A 22,043-nucleotide genomic window follows, 5' to 3' on the forward strand; every position below is an offset into this window, starting at 1 on the left:
CAAAGGAATTATCTTCTGGAAGCTTTGTTGCATCTCTATGTGTACTGATGCCTACATCATTTTACTTGGACATTTAATATTACCTTTCTCATTGAAAATGCTGCTGCATTAGATGGCAGATCTTGATGAAATCTTGTATCTGATACCAGGACCATGCACTTTTTATTTAAAAAATACAAAGCCTCCTTATTGCCTTTTCTAATATACAGGTTTTTACACAGAAGAAGAAACAGTTTAAATATCTATTCACATTGAAACTCGCAGTCCTCAAGGGGAAATTTGTTCCACAGAGAAGTAACGAGGCTAAAATCTTGTTAGTCTGCAATTAGCCATTCTGCAGCTGTTTTCATAGCAGCATTTACAGGAACAAAGAATGCTCAGCAGAGATCAGAAGTGCCAGATACAGGCATCAGGATTGGATTTTTTTTCCTTGTTTAGCAGATCACAAATGTTGTTTCATACCAGTCACCACTAAGTAATTTCCTTTACAACCCACATTATTTTTCAACACCATCTATTTTTCAACACTGTCTCTCCTTGAACTCAGCCAATGCAACGACATCCTAGAGGCAATTTAACAGTTGTCATCCTCAAGTTGGCAATCTGCCCTGTGATTTCTAGCCACAGAGATGGAGGCTGGACCAACACCAAGTAGCACACATACAGATACACATAGCAGATGAAAGAATGGTAGCACATGCTCTCTTGTTAGCACTGAGGAGTCATTGCCCTTGGTGGTAAACATGATTAGGGTGGTCAGCGTGGATGTGGGTGGCAGGCTTTCATGAAGGTACCTCTGATTCTCCTGCTGCTCTCCAGATTGAAGAAGAACCTCTCTTGACTGATCAATATCAAATCAATCAAAAAGAAGAATAAGTTGCAAGTATCTTCAGGAGGGGAACATGTTTTCCTGCTTCCCCCATGGTCCAGTAGATACACGGTCACTAAAGCATTTGTACAAGCTACAATTCACACTAAACGAGGTCTAACATGCCCAGGGCAACAGACCACCAGAATGTGACCAAGGGCCATGTGCATTTGATTTAGAAATTAAGGTCATTTTATATTGTTTTTATTTTAAGATAGCAATTTAAATCTTTGTAACAAATTGTTAGGTGCTGCTGAGAGTCTTGACACTAAGATCCACTATCCTCATGGAAAACAGGCTCATGCCTGTTATTTTGACTTAGGTAGGTTATTGTGTTCAATTCATTCCTAGTGGAGAAAAATATTCTGTGCTTAGAATGTCAAACTGAGGTCAAACTAAGTGACCAAATCAGCTTTCTGACTTCTGAAGTCTACACAATTACACAGTATTTTAAAAATAATATTAATACATAGAAAAACATGAAAACACTCACCAGGAAACCAGCATTAAAAATACTATTACCAGCATTCCTGACAGATGGAAGAATTGATACTGGCTGAATGTAGAGTCATTTAAAGACATTGCTCTGCACAAAAAATAGATCAGTCTAAACAAAACAATTACTTTTTCTAAAAAAAAAAACAAAACAAAACCTAATAATTTATGTAAAATAATTTCCTATTTATGCATAAATGAGATACTTTATCTCCATGCAAATTACTCTTAACGGAACTCCAAGCTAATTAGTTTGGAATGCAAGACCAGACCAAAGGAGCAACTCCCAGAATACTTACCCAGATGATTAAGCTTGTTATTAACATACATTTGTTTAGTCTCACCATGCAGTGCAAAGATATTTTTAATACAGCCATTTTAGTACTACAAATATAAATTAGAAGCAGCTCATTTTTTCCTCCTTTCTTAAAAAATAGCTGCATTTTCCTTAAACGTTAGAGGTGTAAACATTTGACATAAACCTGTGAAAATCCGTTTTAGATGAGAATCATATCACAGAATCATAGAACGGCCTGGGTTGAAAAGGACAACGATCATCTGGTTTCAACCTTCCTCCTCCATGCAGGGTTGCCAACCACTGGACCAGGCTGCCCAGATCCACATCCAGCCTGGCCTTGAATGTCTCCATGGATGAGGCATCCACAATCTCCTTGGGCAGGAGGATTTGGTTTCTGTTTTGTTGATTTTTTTAATTTTTTTTTTAATTGGAAAAAAATTGTTGGATATAAACTCCAAACATTAAATTAGAACAGATACTGGGATCTCTGGCTCATACATAGTTAAAAAAAACTATACCTTTAAACTGATTTACCTCTAACAAAATACCAAAAAGCAGCCTGTCACCTGAAATGTAATTTTTTGCATGTTTTTCCTTGCAGAAAGTTGTTGGTTCCTCTTATTCTTTTAAAGAAATATGCTGGTTAGAGTCTACAACAATATTTTTCTGCCACCACATGGTCATGCAACATCTCCCACAGTGTTTAATATCTAGAGCTGACTGAATTCTCGCAGAAGACTCTATATCAGCTAATAGAATACCCTGTCCACAGCACTGCAAATATTAGAGGAGTCAAAGGTTCATCTCAGCAAGAAACTAATAAAAAACATTCTTACTAAACAAGACTTCTAATGAATAGTGGAGAAAAAAAAAAAAAAAAAAAAAAAAAAAGGACATTTCAATTGTCTTTTGGTTCATATTGGTTACAGATGACTTCATAATTGAGGAAAAAAATATTCAAAGCAACACTAGGTTTTTGATTAGTTTGATAACCTCAGAGAAATTTACCATCCTTATGGTCACATATTCAAGGACTCAAAGTACTGGAAAAGGTCTGCTTTCTTCACTGATATTCACTCAGTTACCGCTGCTTCCACAGGCAGAAAACAAAACAAAACAAAACCCTCTACTTCCTTCTCTCACCAGTGAAGATATTCAGCTAAAGCCTCCATCACCATCTTCTAACACAGGAAAAAAGGAAACAATCAAAACCCTGCCTTTCCAAAACTGACAAAACCAGTTCCAAATACAGCATCATACTTCAATGCTGTGTCAGCTGGCTGGCATCTGAAATAACCATGGATTTTTTTTTAACCACTGTATGTTTTGATACTTTGATACTACCTGTACGCAGTTCCTTTAACACTGCTTTATAATGTTGCTATTATGGATTTTCTGTTAAACACATCAGAAAATGGCACAGTTACTTGAGAGTATAGTTTTATATATATAAAACGCTATATATATATAGTTTTATAGTGGGTTTTTTTTATAGCATATACTGCAAATCCCTAAACATTTCTTGACTGGACTACATCTAGTCAAAGCAGCATTGAAAAGGCCTTCTCCAATGTTTGAAGTGGTCAAAGACCCATGCTAGAAAACTAGAGATATTGGGAAGAACAGAACCCATATGAATATTAGATGAAGCATATTCAAAAATATCCATTATTTTCAGCAGAAATCAAGCAGCACAATGGTACAAGAAACACAGGAGGCTGCCTCTGAATGTCAGACAGCAGTTCTGAGATGTACGGGTGATGGAGGACTGGCGCAGGCTGCCCAGAGGCTGTGTGAGCCTTTTCCAGAGCAGGGGTTGGACCTGATAGACTCAGAGGGGCCTTCTTACCTCTGATAGTTATTCAATGAACTTACACTGAGCCATGCTATGTCTGTGTATGCAGTTGACAGTACTGGCATATAATTCTCTCATGAGTCTCAAAGGCACATTAGCAGATACCTCCCTGATGATGTCACGCCAGCAGAACTTGCTCCCCAGAAACCCACTGGCTTTCTTGTGTCAAAGTAATTACTCCACTGCCAAGCTTGTTCCTCCAGTGGTACGCAGCCAGCAGTCCTCCAGCTGCTCATCCTGTTGGCAATAACTAGAATTTTCCTTCCCTCCTTCAAAGCTGACAGCTATTTCTATTATATGACTGTGAACTTTCAGTATTATTCTCGAAACTATGTCACATTGCTATTTTCCACCTCACAATTGAATTACATCATTACCACTAAGATACTACTTACAAGCAGTGAAGCTTTCTACAGAAGTTAAAAACGAGTAATCAATTTTCATTCTTACTCTCAAGACAGCAAAATTTTTCTTGCTTCTTCGTAGTTTTAATATCTTCCTGAAATAGAAGTGGTCATTTCCTCCTTAAAATTGCCATCAAAGAGACACTCAGGAGGTGTGAAGTCTTCAGGTTAGACACAAACTATTGAAAGCTCAGTTGAGAGTAGACAGATAACTTAGCTATCTGGCACCACCCTGCTCCCTTCTGTTCTTCCAAGGTTCAGTCAGTACTTTGGAAAGCAGATGATAAAATCTTCTTAAGGAAAAAATAACACAACAAAACAACCTATATGTTTTCCCACAGTAATCTCCTGATTTCTCATTTTCACTATCAACAAGGAAAGGAATTAGGGCTAAACATACAAAGGAAAGTGGAAAACTCAAAAATGGGAGGAAAGAAGATGCAGAACAGCCAAAGGTTGTAAGGGTCAGCCGTGTGAATCACGGACCTGGAGAAACACCTCCGCCAAGATCCTTCTTCCCATTTATCAAGATGCTATACAGAGAAGAAAGTGGGATTATGAGTAACCACTAATGCTAAACATTAGTGAAATGTGTATATACATATTTAAAGCAGGAGATACGTTCATTCACAAGTCAAAAGTAGAACTTAATGGAAAGACAGGAAATATAAACTATTTAAAGTACTGCCCTGCATGAACTTAGGTTTTTGTGGTTTTTTTTTTTGTTTTGTTTTTTTGCTGTCTTACTTCAAAACATGCAACTTATAAAAGCAGGACTGGAGGACGTACATCTATGAAAAGTCTAATCTTAAATCAGACAGAAACAGACAGCAGGAATTACCCGCTTCACATCACAGCCATCCAGAAACATCACACACATGGAGCTACTCACAAAGCAACACCGTATTGCTGTTTTTGTGCTATGTAACCTCTATAGAAACACTGGTTAGAAGGTGGGCATGAAAACAACTTGGGCTTACTGCCTTATGCACAGTCATTTCCTAAAGGATGAAATGCAGCAGAAAGAAAGCAATTAATTTCACTGTAGCTGTTAACATGTTGTTTATTGCATGCGTTTATTGTTCACCGAATAAACAAGAAGTGTCTGGGAAGCAGAAAAGAAACTGTTAACTATCCTGCAAACATAATTCTATGCAGTTTAGTGATAATCTATTTTTTCCCCTGGTTTTTAAAATAAAAAAGCATCTAATTCTCTTTCTTTAAAAATAGATTTAAACATTACTTATGTCAAAAAAATTGCATCAGACTAATACCTTGCTTTGTCTCTTTTCATTGAAATAACCCACGGATTTTATGTTATAAAAAGACTCCTGGATTGCCAGGACACACTTGAAATAGTAACTTATTGAGAGCCATTTTATGCTTTAAAAACTTAATAATAGTCTTCGTTTGCACTTGAATTCCAGCACATTATTTTGCATTTTCAATGCATTCTGGATGTGAACATACCTACCTAACCAACTACTCCGCCTTTCAGATTATAATCATATGCTTGTTTTAAAAGGAGCAACTATGAACGCAGAAATAAGTGCTACTATTGCTCTTTCATTTACCTAACAAAAATACTCCCTCAGAAAGAACCCAAAGAAGGTAATGCAACAGAGACAGACATTATCCTGCAGGAACAGTTGATTCATTGTGAGAAGCTAAAAGCATGAACACTAATTTCTGGAGGTGTATTAAAGATAGATGAAAGCTACTGCAAGTGGTTGGGACTCTGACAGTTGGAAGTAAAAGAATAAAGACTTTTTTTTCCCCACCAGGTTCATGAATCATTATTCTCTTGCAGCACCGCACTTTTTAAGGAAGGATGTGAGCTTTAAATGCTGTCTTGAACATTTTTTTGGAGAACCTTTGCAGGAACAACTTCACTACCTCTTCTACAGACTGCCATCCTGAACGACTTGCTGCACTCAGTTAAAGGATTAAGCTTGAAGTTTAATACTCCCTCCCACTACAGGCCAGAGAGCTAAAATGTCTGGTACAAGTCTGAGACAAATGGTATCATCCCAAAGGTCCCACCTGCTGATCCTGCATCATGAGCATGGTCGGGGCCAACAACAGAACTCTGCTCCCAGGATGGCCTACTGTGCACAGCTGGTACTCAAAAACTGCTTCCTCCTACGTTCAATTGCCTCAGTCACTTCAAAGAGCTTACAATGACAGGGTTGGGGTCGGCAGTACAGAAACCAACTAAATTCCAGAAGAAATGAAGCAGGATGCTTGTTTGAGGTTTAAAGAATCACGTAGAATGGAACATTTTGACACAAATGATTACTCAATTCAACATGGTACTACTGGAAGCAATACCATAATTTCATAATGATGCAGACAACTTCAGCATTGGCCTAATAACCTGCTCTGAAGACCTATCAAACAAATTACCTGTACATTTCCTTATTCCCCAGTTTGATCAGCAGGAAACCAGCATGGCTGAATGAAGACCTGCTACCTCTGCTTGATTTCATGTACTGGTGGATGGAGAGCTCTTGTGCTGCAAAGTATCCTTAAAGAGCTCTCAGTTCAGCTCTGTCCCTTTGACCCTAAGGACAGTTTTCCAGGGGACCTCATCTCGTAATTCCTGAGCTATAAATTCACCCTTCTGAAGTTTCAAACCCTAACTCTGCTCTTTGCCACACTGCTTTCAAACTTTTCCAAACTAAGTGTCTTTAATGATCTCCTCTACCTTGCTGAGCATCAGGTAGAGCAGTAGTGCTTCACCTCTTGTTGGTTTAACTAATACCTGGACCAGAAAGTGATCCACAAAACACTCCAGGTGTTTCCTGGAAAACAGCTTCTGCTTAAATGTCCAAGATATCTAGATCATCTACGTTCATCCTTGATATTTTTAATTCTGTGGTGATTATTGAACAGATAAGCTCCTAAGTGCTGAACTCCAACAGAACAGCAACTGTTCAGCAGTGCAGCAATAAGCCATAAATTCAAGGCTTGAAGCATTCTATTACAACTATGAAAAGGAATTAAAATATAAAATACAGCGTATTTGCTGGAGACAGACATAGAAATAATAATTTAGTTGTAATCTCCAATCCTTTAGTGAAAAAGTCCTTGTTATTGTGCCTGAGCAGGCACACAGACAATCTGAGAGATCACTTCCAACCTCAACTGTTCAGTGATTCTGAGACCACTTGAGCATGTCAACATTGAACTGAATTCTTCGCCAGTAGCTACTTGGAACGCGTGACCAGACTTTCCAGTACTCTTCAGTATTATATATGGATGTTGTTAATACAAGTGATTTAATTACAGTGAGTGCTAAAGGAAGTAACTGTTTAACATTTATAATTTATCATCATTGCTTTAAGACTGCAGAATGGCTTGTAAAGTGATATTAAGACACCGTGACCTTAAAACGCAGCACAGAGGCAGCTTTCTGAAGTTTAATAGTCAAACCGTAGCATGAAAAGACAACAATCGCTGAGCGACGAATGCTCCATTTCTAACATTAATCATTCCAAGGAAAAATAATTATCTGAACTACAACTTCTCAATGAAAAAAATGACAGGAATGAGTAAGAACTATAAACTACTTTTCAATTTTTACTGTTCACAGCCAATGGGATTTCTAGCTAGAACTCCACAAAACAAGAAGGGGTAGAACACTGGGTCATGGAGAAAATCTCATACAGCAGAGAACAGCAGAGAATAATTTTGCAAAGGGCTGACTTCCCAGTCTTGCTATGCAATATATGTATACCAGCTACATTTAAGGAAACACAAACACATATACTTCAGCATATATGAAACCAGTTTTACTCACCGTAACAAGATTCAAAAGAACCATGACCGAATTCTCAATAGCACAAGCACCAGACTGAGACCTGCTGCAGCAAAGCTGAACAAAAGGCCGCATACTTTTGAGAGTACTTTCAAGAACAGTAAAAAGAGCCCTTTTAAATCATCACACCCTTTCATCCTTTTTGTTTAGGTGTAAGGGATAAGCTTTGCTTTCAAGCACCTTTCCTCCACCGCTCATGTTATTTTGCACTTCAAAATATCATTGCTGTTATCTGAAATAGGACTTACAGAATAAATATATCAAAGCACCAAAAAAGAAACCTTTCTTTTTTCTTTAAACCAAGACATTTCCAACAGAACAGAATTAGAGAAATCTCTGATGACCTAACTTACTCTCAGCATTCCCCCAACCCTGTGAATACGCTCCAAGTTATATAGCTATATATAAAGTTTTATTATGGAGCAAGATGAGACACATAGGTGGTGCATAACAAGCATAGTTTCAAGAACCAGTAAGGCTGTGACATACAAAAAATATGTAAACTAAATTTTTTTCAATGACTGTTCAGAATCATTACTGAATATGTTAGGAGTTTGTTTGACAGAATTTCCATTCTGAATATACATAAAGATTATAAGATGAAACACATGACAAATATTCCTCAAAACCAACGCCACTGCTTGGTTTTTTGGTTATTTATAATCTGTAAGTATGATGTCACGAAAGAATAACAGATATATCCTGGTATTCTCTTAAGTGGCATATATCAGCGGGGAAGGACTTGCTCTTCCCTCGTGGTTTGCATTATAGCACTTTATTTTCATCAAGGTATTTAACTGCCTCACAAGTTCACATTCATAAACTGCTTGTGTGTTTGTTATATAAATGTCAGTCATGTTTCCATCTACGTTAAGACAGAAATCAGAAGGGAATCAAGCCAAGTTTCAAAGCATCATATATCACTACTGCTACTGTCCATATGAAAGTTTAAATACATACATACATTTTAATCCAGGCATTTTTTATTTCATATGAAAGCTTCAATCTCTCTTTTTTTAATTCTCAGCATGGAGTTCTGCACTGACCTCACTTCTGCACTCACGAAGATGATCCCAAACCTGCAATGACCTTCATCACACAGAGCAGTAAGATGCAGAGGATTTTTGAGATCACAGTACCAGAAACACAATTTAACTTCTGTATACCCTAAAAGGACTCTGCCTGTAGATGCATAGTTTGGTAGGGCCATAATCAGAGCAGAAGTTTTCTCCAACTCTTTACAGACACATCCTCTTCTTCACGAAGAAAGAACATGGGGAGATAACATTGGAGTACAATATTCAATGATGGCAGCATGGGGTTTTAGGTTGTGCAGGATTGAATACAGCTGTGCAGATCCATTGCTGCTAGTCAAGGAGTAACTGTCCTCCCAGGAATGGAAGACCCATGGTCCTGGTGCTTCTGGGTACCTGGAAGACAAGTATTCTCAAAGCAGTAGGTAGACTGCCTCAGGAAGAACAAGTTTTGTCACTGGAGTAAAAGATATTAGTGCAGATGAACAAACAGCGTATGAAGGGGAAAAATAAAAAATGAATAGTGCTACACACCTGACTGTCTTAAACTCAACTGAGTAAAGGAATGAGGCTGCAGGCATATTCCAGACAGAACTGAATTCCTATGCATTTAAAGGTAAAGCATTCAGTAGAAATAATGCATCATGAGTTGTTGTTGTTGGTTTTTTTGTTTTGTTTTGTTTTTTTCTTCTTTCTTTTTTCTTTGTCTTACAGATATTTGTTTTTTACACAGATGACACTGGATAAACTCCAGCAATGGCAATATTATTCCTTTCTATATTATAAGATACTTTCTGCTAAGTAACTTTAAAAAAAGCCAATACACCAACTAGTAAAATTAAGAAATAGATAAGAATGCAACTTGACAAAAATAACATCCTATATTCCAGAGATCAACTGTCTCAGTTTTATTTTAATCAGAGATGAGATACAATTCCAAGTCCATGCATTTCACAACTTAAAACATCCAAAATAACTTGAAATAACTCTTTATCTTCTTTTACGTAAAGTATATACAGAAGTTTCTGGATACTCAAGCCAACAAGTTAGTCTAAAGGAATATTATTTGCAACAAATGGGCAAAAGCTTCAACATTTTCATTTTTGATAATTTCTTTACCTTTCTCTTCCTTATCTCTACACCTCCTGAAGATAAACCATAGTTACATGATTTTATCCATTATGTCCTAGACATAAGCTTATAATTGAATCTAGAACTTCACTTTCAACTAGTTACTCATGGTGTATCTTTTCATAGTGTTATTAAAAATGAAATTGAATAAATAACTACATTTCAAAAAATGTCACCTATCAGTTTGAATTGCTGAAAAAAATTATTTCAACTGAGGGGTTTTTTTTTATTATTATTATTACAAGACAATCCCTGTAATTACTGAATGTTAACGAACATAAACTCTTCCTGGAGAAAACTGTTATTTCTATGTAACGAAACTTTGCTCAAGTAAGCAGAGAAGAGCTATAAGAGATTAATATAAAATAAACATTATAGAAAGTTAATATTTAAAAGGCACACAAATGCTTCAAACACATACAGTTTCAAATCTTTATTGTTTTAAAATTCTACATGTCTTTTACAATTACAATAATTTGTTACTTAAATGACTCTTGTATGGTTAATGTACAATGAGTTTTTTCCTGAAACTCAACCATGAAATACAATTTCATCAATATGATTTTTCTAAATAGATTAATACAAGATTTCTGGTTTGTCAGGAAGAACGAGTGCTTCACTTTGAACAAACAGCACAGGTTTCTTCCCTTCAGAATCTGTGTGATCAATCCATTGAAAGTGCTTTTGAAGATTGCAGATCTAACTGTGACTGATTTCCAAAATCAGTCCATCAAATTACAAGGGTTTTTTGTCATTTTTTTTCTTTTTTTTTTTCTTTCTTTTTTTTTTTTTTAATAACATTAAAGAGCATTTTCATGTAATGAAACAAGTTGCAGTAGTTATTTTTATTCATCTACTGAGGCAAACTCATGTTGAAGAAAAATTATATGATTATCTGCATGCAATGAACACTCCTCTTTAAATAGTTGATGAATTTTACACATATAAAGAATCTGTTAAAGAGTGCAAGTACTTTGATAATGATTTCACAAAAGGACATATGCTGGTAATAATGGTAACTAACACTTAACACCTAAATACAAGCTAATGTATATTTAACAGGCAATAAACATGGCTGACAAACCATGTTGCATGTGGTTGCCCTTTGAGAAAATGAACGCATTTGGTCCACACTCCTAAAGTTATCAGGGTAAAAAACGAACAGAGACTTTGACGCAACTCTTGTTTCTAAAACATGACCTGTTAAAAAGTAAAAGCAGTACATCAGTGAAGTATCTTGTCACATGAACTCAGTATAAAAACATGGCCTGGTATTCGGAGCGATGAATGAGCACTGAAGGACAAGTCAAAAAAGAATGGAGACAGAACGGACTGAAATTCTGTTGTGTTATACTTTCTTGTTCCATGGTACTGCTTTTACTCTGTAGAATTTTGTACCCAGAGGAACTTTAAATCTGTTTTGAGCCTATAAAAATCAAAAAGAAAAACAAAACAAATCAGAAATGTGATCAGAAGACCATTCCCCTGATTAATATATTTTCAAGCAAAAATAGACTCTAAGTCAATATCCCTCCAAGATTGCCATGCTCAAGAGAGTCTGGCAAAGTTTCTCCAGACTTCCTCATCCTAAATGATTTCTATATCTGGGCCTTCAATGATGACTTATTGTTTCCCCTTATGCATAAAGGTACCACAATTTTTCTAGGAATCAAAGCAAACTTTAGTAATTGCAGTCACTGAAACATGATTGCATGGGGTTATCAGAAATGCTCAGAAGGATCCAGAGAAAGCAAAGTTTTCTTGCACAGGCAGTTTTCCCAGGGGCAATCCTACTCAAGACACTTGCTCTTTTTTCTGCTTCCCCTTCTCTCGCTATTCACTGACTTGAAGAATAGAGCTGGAATGGCAGAACCTTGGACAATTTTCATCCTGAAGAACTCTCATTTATTACTCTAATATTTTTTAAAAAAGAATCTGATTTTCTTCTCTAATTTAAATCAGATTATATTTCTACTCCTATTTCCTTACCTTTTTGGCCTGGCAATATTCCTTCTCCATCACTTTTCCCAGCACCCAAGGTCTCCTAGACGCACCTGAAGCTTAAGAGACAACATATCTATTATTATGGATACTCAACTACAGGTAACACTATTTCATTTGAAAATAAGAAAAAACAAAAGCAAATCAAAACTCTACGGCTTCACTTAAAGTCAACCCAACTTGATCTTTGGGTCTGATTTAAGATAATTATTTCTTGATGTATTTCAATGGATTGAAAGCCTCCACACAAAATTTTCAACTTGTATAAATTTCTATAACAGTAAGGAAACGTTTATTTCTCTTCTAGTCTACAAAACAGTATCTATTTTACTTGCTTTGTTCTTCTCAAAGCATCAATGATCATAGTATGGATAAAGCATCAAAAACAGACTGAAGGAACAGCTCAAATATGCTGTGTATAATCAGTACTCTTCTAAGCATGACTATGAAAAAACTACCTCATGATAAGAACATAGATCACTTGAATCAGAGTCTGAAATTTTATTCTTACTCTTAAAAATGAATGTCATTTTCAATAATTGTCTTAGTTTCAGCACAGACAAAACTATTTTCTTCAGAGTGGTTGGTATGATGTTATGTTTTGGTTCTAGAAGAAAAATTTGGTAACACATCAGTACTTATAGTTACAGTTAAGCAATGCTGTACAGAGCCAACGCTGTTCAGTTTCTCAGCTCATGCTTCCTCACTGGGAGGAAGCAGAATAAGGACAGCTGACTTAAACCTGCCAAAGGGATATTCCCTACCATATAACACCATGTAATAGGGGAGTTCTGAAAGCGGTGCGAGTTCATCATCTCTTCAGCTACCCAGGAGAGATGCTGAGTACTGGTCAGGGAACATCTCTTGTTATATACACACACACATACCTTTGTCATAACTATTATCCTTTTCTCTACATTAGTAAATAGTTTTATCTCAAACCACGAGTTCTGCTTTATTTTTTTTTTTCCACTCAATTGGAAGCGAGAGGGGGGGATGTGACTGAACATCTGGTGCTTAGCCATTGGCCAGGTTAAACCACAACAATAAGGAAGCAGATTCCATTCTGCTTCAGACTTCTACAGTTGTGTGTGAAGTATGTCAAGTATTCATACCTGACCTGAAACCTCAGTAACTAACATTTAAATCAGAAAATACAGTTAAACAGGCAAGGGGGGAAGCAAATGCACCACCAAATTCAGCAGCATCATAAGCAGAACATACAGAAATTATTCCCTGAAAAATAATGAGTCCTGATAAACACAAGTGGATACGATGAAAAAAATTTATCAGCAAAAATATTGCTTGCAAATCCCTCTACACTAAAGTTAGAATTTAATTTCTGACATGTATTTAGATTTCTAAATTCCATATACAAATAGAACAATTTTTATCGAAAGACAATCTTTAAAGAATATCATAAAAACAGGTACTGAAATAAGAACTGAGCATGCATAGTTTGGAAAGAAATGTTACGAGTTTTGTGTTTGTTGTTGCCAAAGGAGTCACTACAAATATAAACCTACATAAAAATAGGCCAGTGACATACACAATCGTACATCATAATTCCTGATTCTGAACAGTTAGGAACCTATTCACAACAGGAATGTTTTCCATAGAAAATAAAACTGGAGAACCTGCTCTATGAGGTAAGGCTAAAGCAGTCATGTCTTTTCATCCTAGAGAACAAACAGCTTGGAAGAATCTCATCATGGCATTCCAGAACTAAAGGGGCAGATGCAAAGAGGACAGAGGATCTCTTCACAAGCAGCTATGTAAGGAAGACAATGTGCAACAGGTACAAACTGCACTTAGGCTCAGAAGCTTCTGGAACTTTTTTTAATAGTGAGAAGGATCATTTACTCAGGGATGTTGTATAACTCCCCATCGTTGGAGGTGTTCAAGATGTAATTGGACAAGGTGCTAGATAATCTTATCCAGGTTCTGTTTTCCTACAAAAAGGTTAGAACTGATGATTTTCTGAGGTCCATTCTAACTTGTGCTGTTCCAAGATTTTATGTTTACATATATGGGCTGTGGATGAAATTGAATTTATTAAAGCTTACTTGAAAGACACAGATATTTTCTCCTATTTTCCACAACTAGATCTAAAATATTCTGTACTGAATATCATTTAATATTAAATATCAAAAGCTACAAAGATAGCTAATAGCTATCTGTATTACATGCTTTTTATTTTTACCACAGATGTTTTCAGAATATCATTTACTATCAGAATATCATCATAAAGTGTTAACTTGCAAGAAGATGAAGTAATAGAAAGTAATCTGACACTTACCACACTCACCTGGTTTGAGGTCCAGTGCAGCAAGAGATTCTGAGTGCAAGAAATACAAGGTTGGACTAACAGTAAATAATACGTAGTTGTCATGTCTTTCGTCTAAGATTATAAGAACCAAATCGCCAACCTGGAAACTAAAGAAATTAAGGAATTTAGCTAAAAAAGCATGAAAGTTTAAGACAACGTAAATTACACAAAATGTATTTCCACATGTTGCCCAGGATGACACTTCTGTACAAAATTTTCTGCTTGTCAACATGTTTTCCTATATCCATACTCCATTTTATTTATTTATTTATTTATTGCCACTAAAACAACTGACAATCTTGCTTTAAAACACAAAGAGGAATATCTAACAGAACACTAAGGTCTACTGATACTGATTTTTATTCACCAATACTAATAATGATGATCATCATACCACAGTACTACGACAGTAAATTACAACCGTAGTTGATTTGATCACAAAAATACATCAAAGCATTTAAGTATCTAATCTTGAAATTTTAAGCACAAGGGAGGGATGGAATATTTGTCAGAGTTCTATCAAAAGGTTAAAAACAAAAAAACACTTTGGTAACTGACTTTACATAAAAAGGTTTTGTTCAATAACTGACGTGAACTACTGAGATTATCTGTACATCGTTTTATCACAAAGAAAGAAAGAACTGCGACACTCTTTAATTGTGTAGTTATTAATGACAGCATGGTCACCTATTCATAAGGAAATTGTTAAGTACTTACTCTCTAATTGCTATTTTTTCAGAATGTCTTGAGGATACTGATGACATGCTCTGGGACATCTGTATTAAACAAAGCAAAAAAGAAAAGCTATAAAGAACTGGCAAGCTACGATGAAGTGTTAATTTAAGTTAAATGTACGGTTAAGATAAATTCCTTGTTATAGATTTCAAACCTTGCCTGTTCTTGCAGATCAGTTCACCTAAGAAAACTGCATACGTTTCTTCAGTTTTGATATCAACTCGAAGCCCATTCATAGATTACTTTCTTCACATCAAACTACCACTTTTTAACTTTAAGAAAATTAGTTCAGACTGAACGCAGCCCAAAATAAAAAGTTCTTGACTTTTAATGACCCTTTTATAAGTTTCCTTTATGTATTCCAACTCCACAAGATCCTTTTATTTTATTTTTTAGTAAGTTGTTCAACAGCTTGGCCTGGAAGGGTCCTTAAAGTCCATCCAGTTCCAACCGTGATCTGTGAGCAGGGCTGAGCCCCACAAACTCAGACACAGGCTGCCCAGGGCTGTCCCCATCCAGGTTGGCCCTGAACACCTCCAGGGATGGAGTACCCACAGCTTCTCAAGGCAGCCTGTGCCAATGCCTCACCATCCTCTAAGTAGATATATATTTTTGTAACATCTAACCTATATTTCCCCTCTTTATTATAGCAATTCCTTCCTGTTCTACTACTATTAGACAGTGTAAGTTGTTTCCCCTCCTGTTTTTAAGTACTGAAAGGCCAAGATGAGGTCTCCCAGGAGCCTCCTCGAGGCTGAGCAAGCCTAACTCCCTCAGCTTTTCTTCACAGGAGAGCTGCTCCAGCCCTCTGATCATCTTCATCTTCTCCTCTGGGCCTGCAACAACTTCACCCAAGAACTGAGGTACCAGTTTCTAGTAAATTACTAGATACCATTTATCACTTTAAGGAAATGGGAGATATCCATGGCCAGTCCAACCAGGACACTGCTGAGAGAAACAACTGATTCCCATACACAAAGTAATTTATTTTTTTAAGCTTAAGGTTGAGAACTGTTAGCAAGGCTAAGTTGTAGTTAAACAAATAGAGAAGTATTCATAGCTCATGAATTACAATAACTGTCAGCATCTTCATTGTTCTTCCTTAGGCACTGACTTCAGTGTTAAAAATGATGACTTAAGTATTTTCAGTAGCTAAGCAGAACTGAAGTTTCACACTTGACAAAAATACAAGCGCAAGTTAAAGGGCCTCAGAATATTCTGGACTCTTTATTAGGATAATTATATCTTTGGCTTGTAACTTAGAAATACTTTTTTAAATCAGAAAAGTGACAGACAATAAGCACTGATTTTAATATGTCACATCCATACTCTGAAAATTGAAGAAACCTTCAAAATGCTAACTTCAAGAAAGAGTTTCCCCAAAATAATCTCTAAGTTCGCTAGTGCTCCTTATATATAGTCATATATGCAATCTTATAAACTGACTTTCAACTGACTTCTAGAAAGACCTGAGCCACAGTGCCACTGGAATTTACTCCTCTCACATCTGGACGGTCTGTGCTCTTTTGGAAGAGGTCTCTCCAGCCTTGTTCATTGTTCACATAAGAAAACTGTTAAATTGAGATAACTCTAAAAGATTATCAGATCACCAATTTGCCATTGCATTAAAACCATGTTTGCAAATTTTAACAAATTTAACATTTGTGGGTTGTTTTGTTTTGTTTTTTCATTTTTAAGGCACTTAAAACATGTTACACACTTACCAATCTTTGATTTAATCTCTTATTCTCCTCTTCTTTCAACTGCAAAGTCTGAGAGAAAAACTTACATAATTAGTTAATTAATACAACTTATGCAGTATAAACATCTTAAATAGTGTTAATATGCCCAGAGATAAAATTCTTGCACAACACACAAACTTGCTGTAGTTTTAAAATAGAATCAAAATATAATTCAAAGATCTATACAAAGTTTGAAGGACAGTAATCACCACTGCTACACCAAGCAGAGAAAATTAATTTATACGTATTTGTAGCTGCCAGATACAAACCATGACAAATTCTTTGCAAACAAGACAGAATCAAACATTCAAGTGCTAACAGTTAGAAACATTCAGTCACTTGCATTATATGGTTCAATATTCAATTTCTCCTGCTAATCTCAGACTTAAATCTAAGAGAATTGTTCTGCCCTGATAAGGACTGAAACTCAAGTTTCAACTTTGAGTAGTCATGAAGAAGGCAACTAGAATGGAGTTAATTATGACTGGATTGTTAGAATGACTAGAGTCTTAAGGATTTCATTGTAACTACTGAGGATTCATAACTTTCCACCAGTAAGAGAAAACTTACTTTATCAAACATGTTCCATTATTCAATGTACAATGAACTGCAGAATGGCCTAGGTTGAAAAGGACCACAATGGTCATCTAGCTTCAACCCCCCTGCTATATGCAGGGCAGCCAGCCATCAGACCAGGCTACCCAGAGCCACATCCAGCCTGAAAGCTAGACATGAAATAGAAATTGTAACAGAAGTGAAAATTAAATTATTTTTTTGTTGTTATTATTTTTTGTTGTTGTTGTGTTTTTTTGTTAGTGGTTGTTTTTTTTTTTGGGTGGGTGGGGGGGGGGGTGAGGTGGAAGCAGGAGCACCTAGGTATAAGCTTAAAATCCCAGCCTGCACATTAAATAAATACTTAACGTAAGGGCACAACAGAAGCTTAATAATACTGGTAATATAGGAACACTCAAAACAGGTGTAATTTTGCTTTTTTACTTAAAGCAAAATCATCAAGGCTATAATGCATCTCAGTCAGAATTAATATGATTGAAGTTTAAGATATCTGTTTCTCAAAGAAACAAGTAAATCTTCATTGCTGACCAACTGGTTCAGATACTTTGATTTGAAAAAGTTGCATATTTTTCTCCCCAGTAAAGAATTCCTTAGATTAATGACCTGTCGCTTATAAAAGTATTACAACTGATGCATTTATACTGACGTTCATATAAGGTGAACTGAACTAGACCTAGTATAAATAGAGTGCACTAATACCCATTTTGAACAGTTTCATTTACACTGAAATTAGTACAACCAAAGCCCAAAGATGCTATATTGCATCAGAGTACATAGCATTATTTACAATAACTAGCTACAACATTTAATCCCACAATCTACTCACTCTTTCTAACAACATGATTCTCTGTTTTTCTTCAGACATGTGGATATTTTCACTAAAATAGAAAGAAGAAAACAGATACGTTAAAAGTAGTTCCCCTCCCACACACACAAAAATGCTTTTTCTTTCCTCTGTTATCTGCTAGCACAATATCTGTTGTTTCCTCTGCTATCTGCTAGCAGGATAGAGAGCTTACCTTGGAATTCACAGAATACTTTGGATCCTAGCATTCTATCATATGTAGACAAGGCATATATTCAACGAAAGGAAAGGATCAGGAAAGTAGAAAGTAAGAGGGAAGAGAAAAACAAAAATAAAATGCAGAAAGGTACCTTAAGAATCTGGACTGACAGAATCTTATTTATTAAAAATAGCTTTCTTTTTCAACTCAGTGAATTTTCACACTCTGATAAATAATTACGAAGTTGCATAGAGCCATTTCTGTATATTTTGCACTATTTTCAAAATGTTAGTATGAAAACTACAGATCTAAGGCCTTTGGCAGCTATCCTCTGATACTGCAGTTGAGCTTTACAATTCAGGATGCATTTCAGATCTAAGGCCTTTGGCAGCTATCCTCTGATACTGCAGTTCAGCTTTACAATTCAGGATGCATTTCAGTTAGCAAATGGTGCTCTGCTGTCAGAGTCCCCAGAATTATAGCTGTTGTCAAGAAGGTGGCTCATGACATCATAAAGCCATGGTGGTCTGACTCTATGAATGTTCTATGACAACAAAAACATGTCTGGGCAAGGGAAGGCCTGAGAGCTGCTCATTAGTAGGATTCCACAGGGCTATATTTTTGAACTAGTTGTCTTGACGAACAACATTACAGATGCCAATAAAGATCTAGAAGTTATATTAAGTACATTCGTGGACAATGATCAACTGGAAGGAGCGTTGACTCCCTTGAACGCAGAGAGTCCTTGCACCAAGATCTTGATAAATCTGAAGGTGGCCACCATGAAGAAGACCAAGTGCTGGGATCTGCACCTGGGATGGAGCAGACCATGATTAAAAGTTTTGGAGCGCAGCTCCAATAAAGGGATCTGGGGGTTCTGGTTGGCAGTAAGTTCAACCCGAGTCAGCAGTGTTTCCGGGCAGCAAAAGGGCCAAGTTTATTGTGGGGTGCATCAGGCCTAGAACTGCCAGCCAGGCAAGAGGAGAGGTAGTGCTGTGAGCAGTTTGGGTGCCACAATATAGGAAGGACATAAAACTACCACAGAGCATCCAAAGGATGGTTACAAGATGGGAAAAGGTCTGGAGAACAGGAATACAGAATATAGTGAAGCTGATCACTGCAACAGAACTTTATAGAGTCCTGTTTGAGCGCTTAAATCAATTCAGTATTTCAAACATAGCTACCCACAGCTATCTATTGACTAGCTTCTGCAAATTGTGATAAACAGTGAAACGTGAACAATATTTTCTGAAAGCTATTCCAATCTGTTATAATGCCAGTGTACAACAGAACCAGACACTAAAGGATCAATTTTATGTTCTTAAAAGTAAACCTTCCATGCAAGTTGCTTGCCCTTGGTATTTCCCCTCAAGTAAGGATTTAAAACATTGCAGAATTGTTCTTAGTCCTATTACTACCTTCTAATAAGCGTGTTTTTTTTAATTCAGAGGATTTGGTCTCATTTCTATTAAGCGCTTCCCCACTCACTAAGAAACATAATTATGCTATCTACACCAGTCACATAAACAAGCAATCACAAATTTTTCTGTGTTTTATATGAGAATCAGCCACTGTTCAAAAGATATCCTAATAGCACAACCACCTAGCTCACCCTAGGACCCATCAAAACTGCTCTTCTCCCACTTTCCTTATTTTTTTCACATATGTAGACATATTTCTTCAGCTGTTAATCAAGTTTCACTTTGAAGCTGCCTACTTCTATGTTATGAAAACCAAGCATTTCTGTCAATTGGGATGCCACAATTGTGTGTATGCTATAGGAAGAATAATTTTAGCAAGAATGTCAAAGGTAGAGGGAGTGTTAAATAAGCTCATTTGTACCCCAGAACATCCAACAGCACACATCTAAAACAGTGAGTATGCTCTGTCTATTCCTACTGCAATGCCCCATACTTACTGCACAGCCATCATACTCGTTTCCATGGTGGAGTCCATCCTCCCTTCAAGTGCAATGTCAGAAGCCAATCTCTCCGTATCAGTGGGAACATCAGCTGCACAGGCTCCACAAGCTTCTGAGGTTGCTGCTAAGTAGGTTGATGGAGAGAGATTACTACTTCTCAGCTTACTGACTTCTTCTTCAAGCTTTTTCTTTTCTTCAAGTAAACGAGCTCGATCTTCAGAAAGTGTTTCAATCAAATCTGTGACACAAGTAAGTAACAACTGCTGTAATAACAGCATGATTAAGGAGTGAAACCAAACAAGCAAATGGAATTATCCTATTAGAAAAAGACAAAGTTCCACAGAAGTTAGCTTACCCTTATCTTTTTCTTGCTGCTGTGTTAGCATTTTTAATTTGTCACTAAGATCATTAATTATATTTTCTTTCTTCATTTTTTCTCTTGCTAGAACAGTGTTAAAGTTGGTCTGAAAACAGAAAGGAGTACTACTGAAACATAAAATGCACATCATAAACAAAATGCAAATGACAAAACTAAGGGAAGTACAGAAGGTATTACATGTGTTTCTCTAGTTTATAATTAAATAAGGAAACAAGCTTGTTCAAACACTTTTAAACATATTGCTGGATAGTTTGTATTGAGGATTCTCTTTAACAGCCCTTTTCCTCATATCACATCACTCCCACATTCATTACATGTCATATGATTCTAAACAAGCCATCATTAAAAGAATATTAACTTTTTAACACATTTTATAATGCAATTTGCAGACTACAGTCACAGGGGTTTTTTGTTTGTTTTTTGTTTTTTATTAAAAAGCTATTTTGGGAATCAAATAGGCTACTAAGACAAAGCTACAATGCATCAATATATGTAATACGAAATACAAATGTAATTATAAATAGAACAATATACTAGAATCTGCATTAAAATAGCTTTCAAATTTTGCACTATTTCCTTGCTGAAGAATTTATTAATGAAGAAGTTATACAGGAATCATGGTGAATTATCTTGAATTACTTCACATAAAGAACAGCACTATATGCTTTTGTATCAGTCTGACAGATCTTTTTACTTATTGAATCCTTATATTAAACATTACGCACTCACCATTACAACTTCTGAGGTTAGGGAGATGAAACAGACAAAATCTATGAACTGTCTATCAAAAGGATATTTTAAGCTACAATTTCACTTCTTCAGGGAATTTAAGAGCCAGGCATGATCTTGACTAGCTTTAGATTCTCTATGCCTATAAACATGCCTATTCACCTGCCTTAAACCACGAGCTACTTGAACAATTATAAACTTTACATAGTGCATTGTAGACTTCGGTAAATGTCTGCATAAAAAAAGCCAACACAATACTCCAAAAGCATAAGTAACATCTCAAAGGGACAAAAATGACAGAAGTGTAAAGTTAAATATCCAGAACATTCAGCAATCAGCAACAGCTTTGTAAATCTTCAGCAATGACTGATTCAGGCATGTTTTCTTTTTAATAGATTCTGTACTTCATCAGAATCTGCTGTCAATGCTTCTGAACCTTTCCTAACTTACTCTGCAGCATAAATGAAGATTACTGGATGAGGAAAATGGCATGCCAAGACCAATTTGATAGAAAAATAATTATTACAGTTGTCTATGTAATCTATAAAATATTCCTATTAGACTAACTACAGAAGGTTCTCCTCAGTATTTATGTCTGCACTCTAAAACTTTCAGAACTTCTGTCTTTAGAACTGCCTGTGATATTCTGCTCCCTGAACCAAGTGATTTGTAGCATTCATTTCACCAAGTGGGTTGATTACTCACTGTCTCTCTGTCCTCATTTG

The 22,043-nt window shown here is 36.2% G+C and overlaps 1 protein-coding gene across 5 annotated transcripts in view; it reads right to left on the bottom strand.

Moving 5' to 3' along the window:
* Window positions 1-9,654: 9,654 nt before the first annotated feature.
* RB1CC1 (RB1 inducible coiled-coil 1) overlaps window positions 9,655-22,043 on the bottom strand; it is a 68,463-nt gene continuing 56,074 nt past the window's right edge. For 4 of the 5 annotated variants that reach the window (XM_015855604.1, XM_015855606.2, XM_015855605.2 and 1 more), the window contains 8 exons: window positions 20,566-20,674; window positions 20,208-20,448; window positions 18,112-18,163; window positions 16,695-16,742; window positions 14,953-15,011; window positions 14,206-14,342; window positions 11,895-11,965; window positions 9,655-11,331 (listed from right to left, as the gene is read on the bottom strand). In XM_015855604.1, coding sequence (XP_015711090.1) covers window positions 11,254-11,331; window positions 11,895-11,965; window positions 14,206-14,342; window positions 14,953-15,011; window positions 16,695-16,742; window positions 18,112-18,163; window positions 20,208-20,448; window positions 20,566-20,674 — 795 coding nt within the window. In that variant the 3' untranslated portion in view covers window positions 9,655-11,253. The remainder of the gene's footprint in view (window positions 11,332-11,894; window positions 11,966-14,205; window positions 14,343-14,952; window positions 15,012-16,694; window positions 16,743-18,111; window positions 18,164-20,207; window positions 20,449-20,565; window positions 20,675-22,043) is intronic. The other variant, XM_015855607.1, reaches the window with a different exon arrangement.

Source organism: Coturnix japonica, chromosome 2 (assembly GCF_001577835.2).
Source record: "Coturnix japonica isolate 7356 chromosome 2, Coturnix japonica 2.1, whole genome shotgun sequence".
Taxonomy (NCBI): domain Eukaryota; kingdom Metazoa; phylum Chordata; class Aves; order Galliformes; family Phasianidae; genus Coturnix; species Coturnix japonica.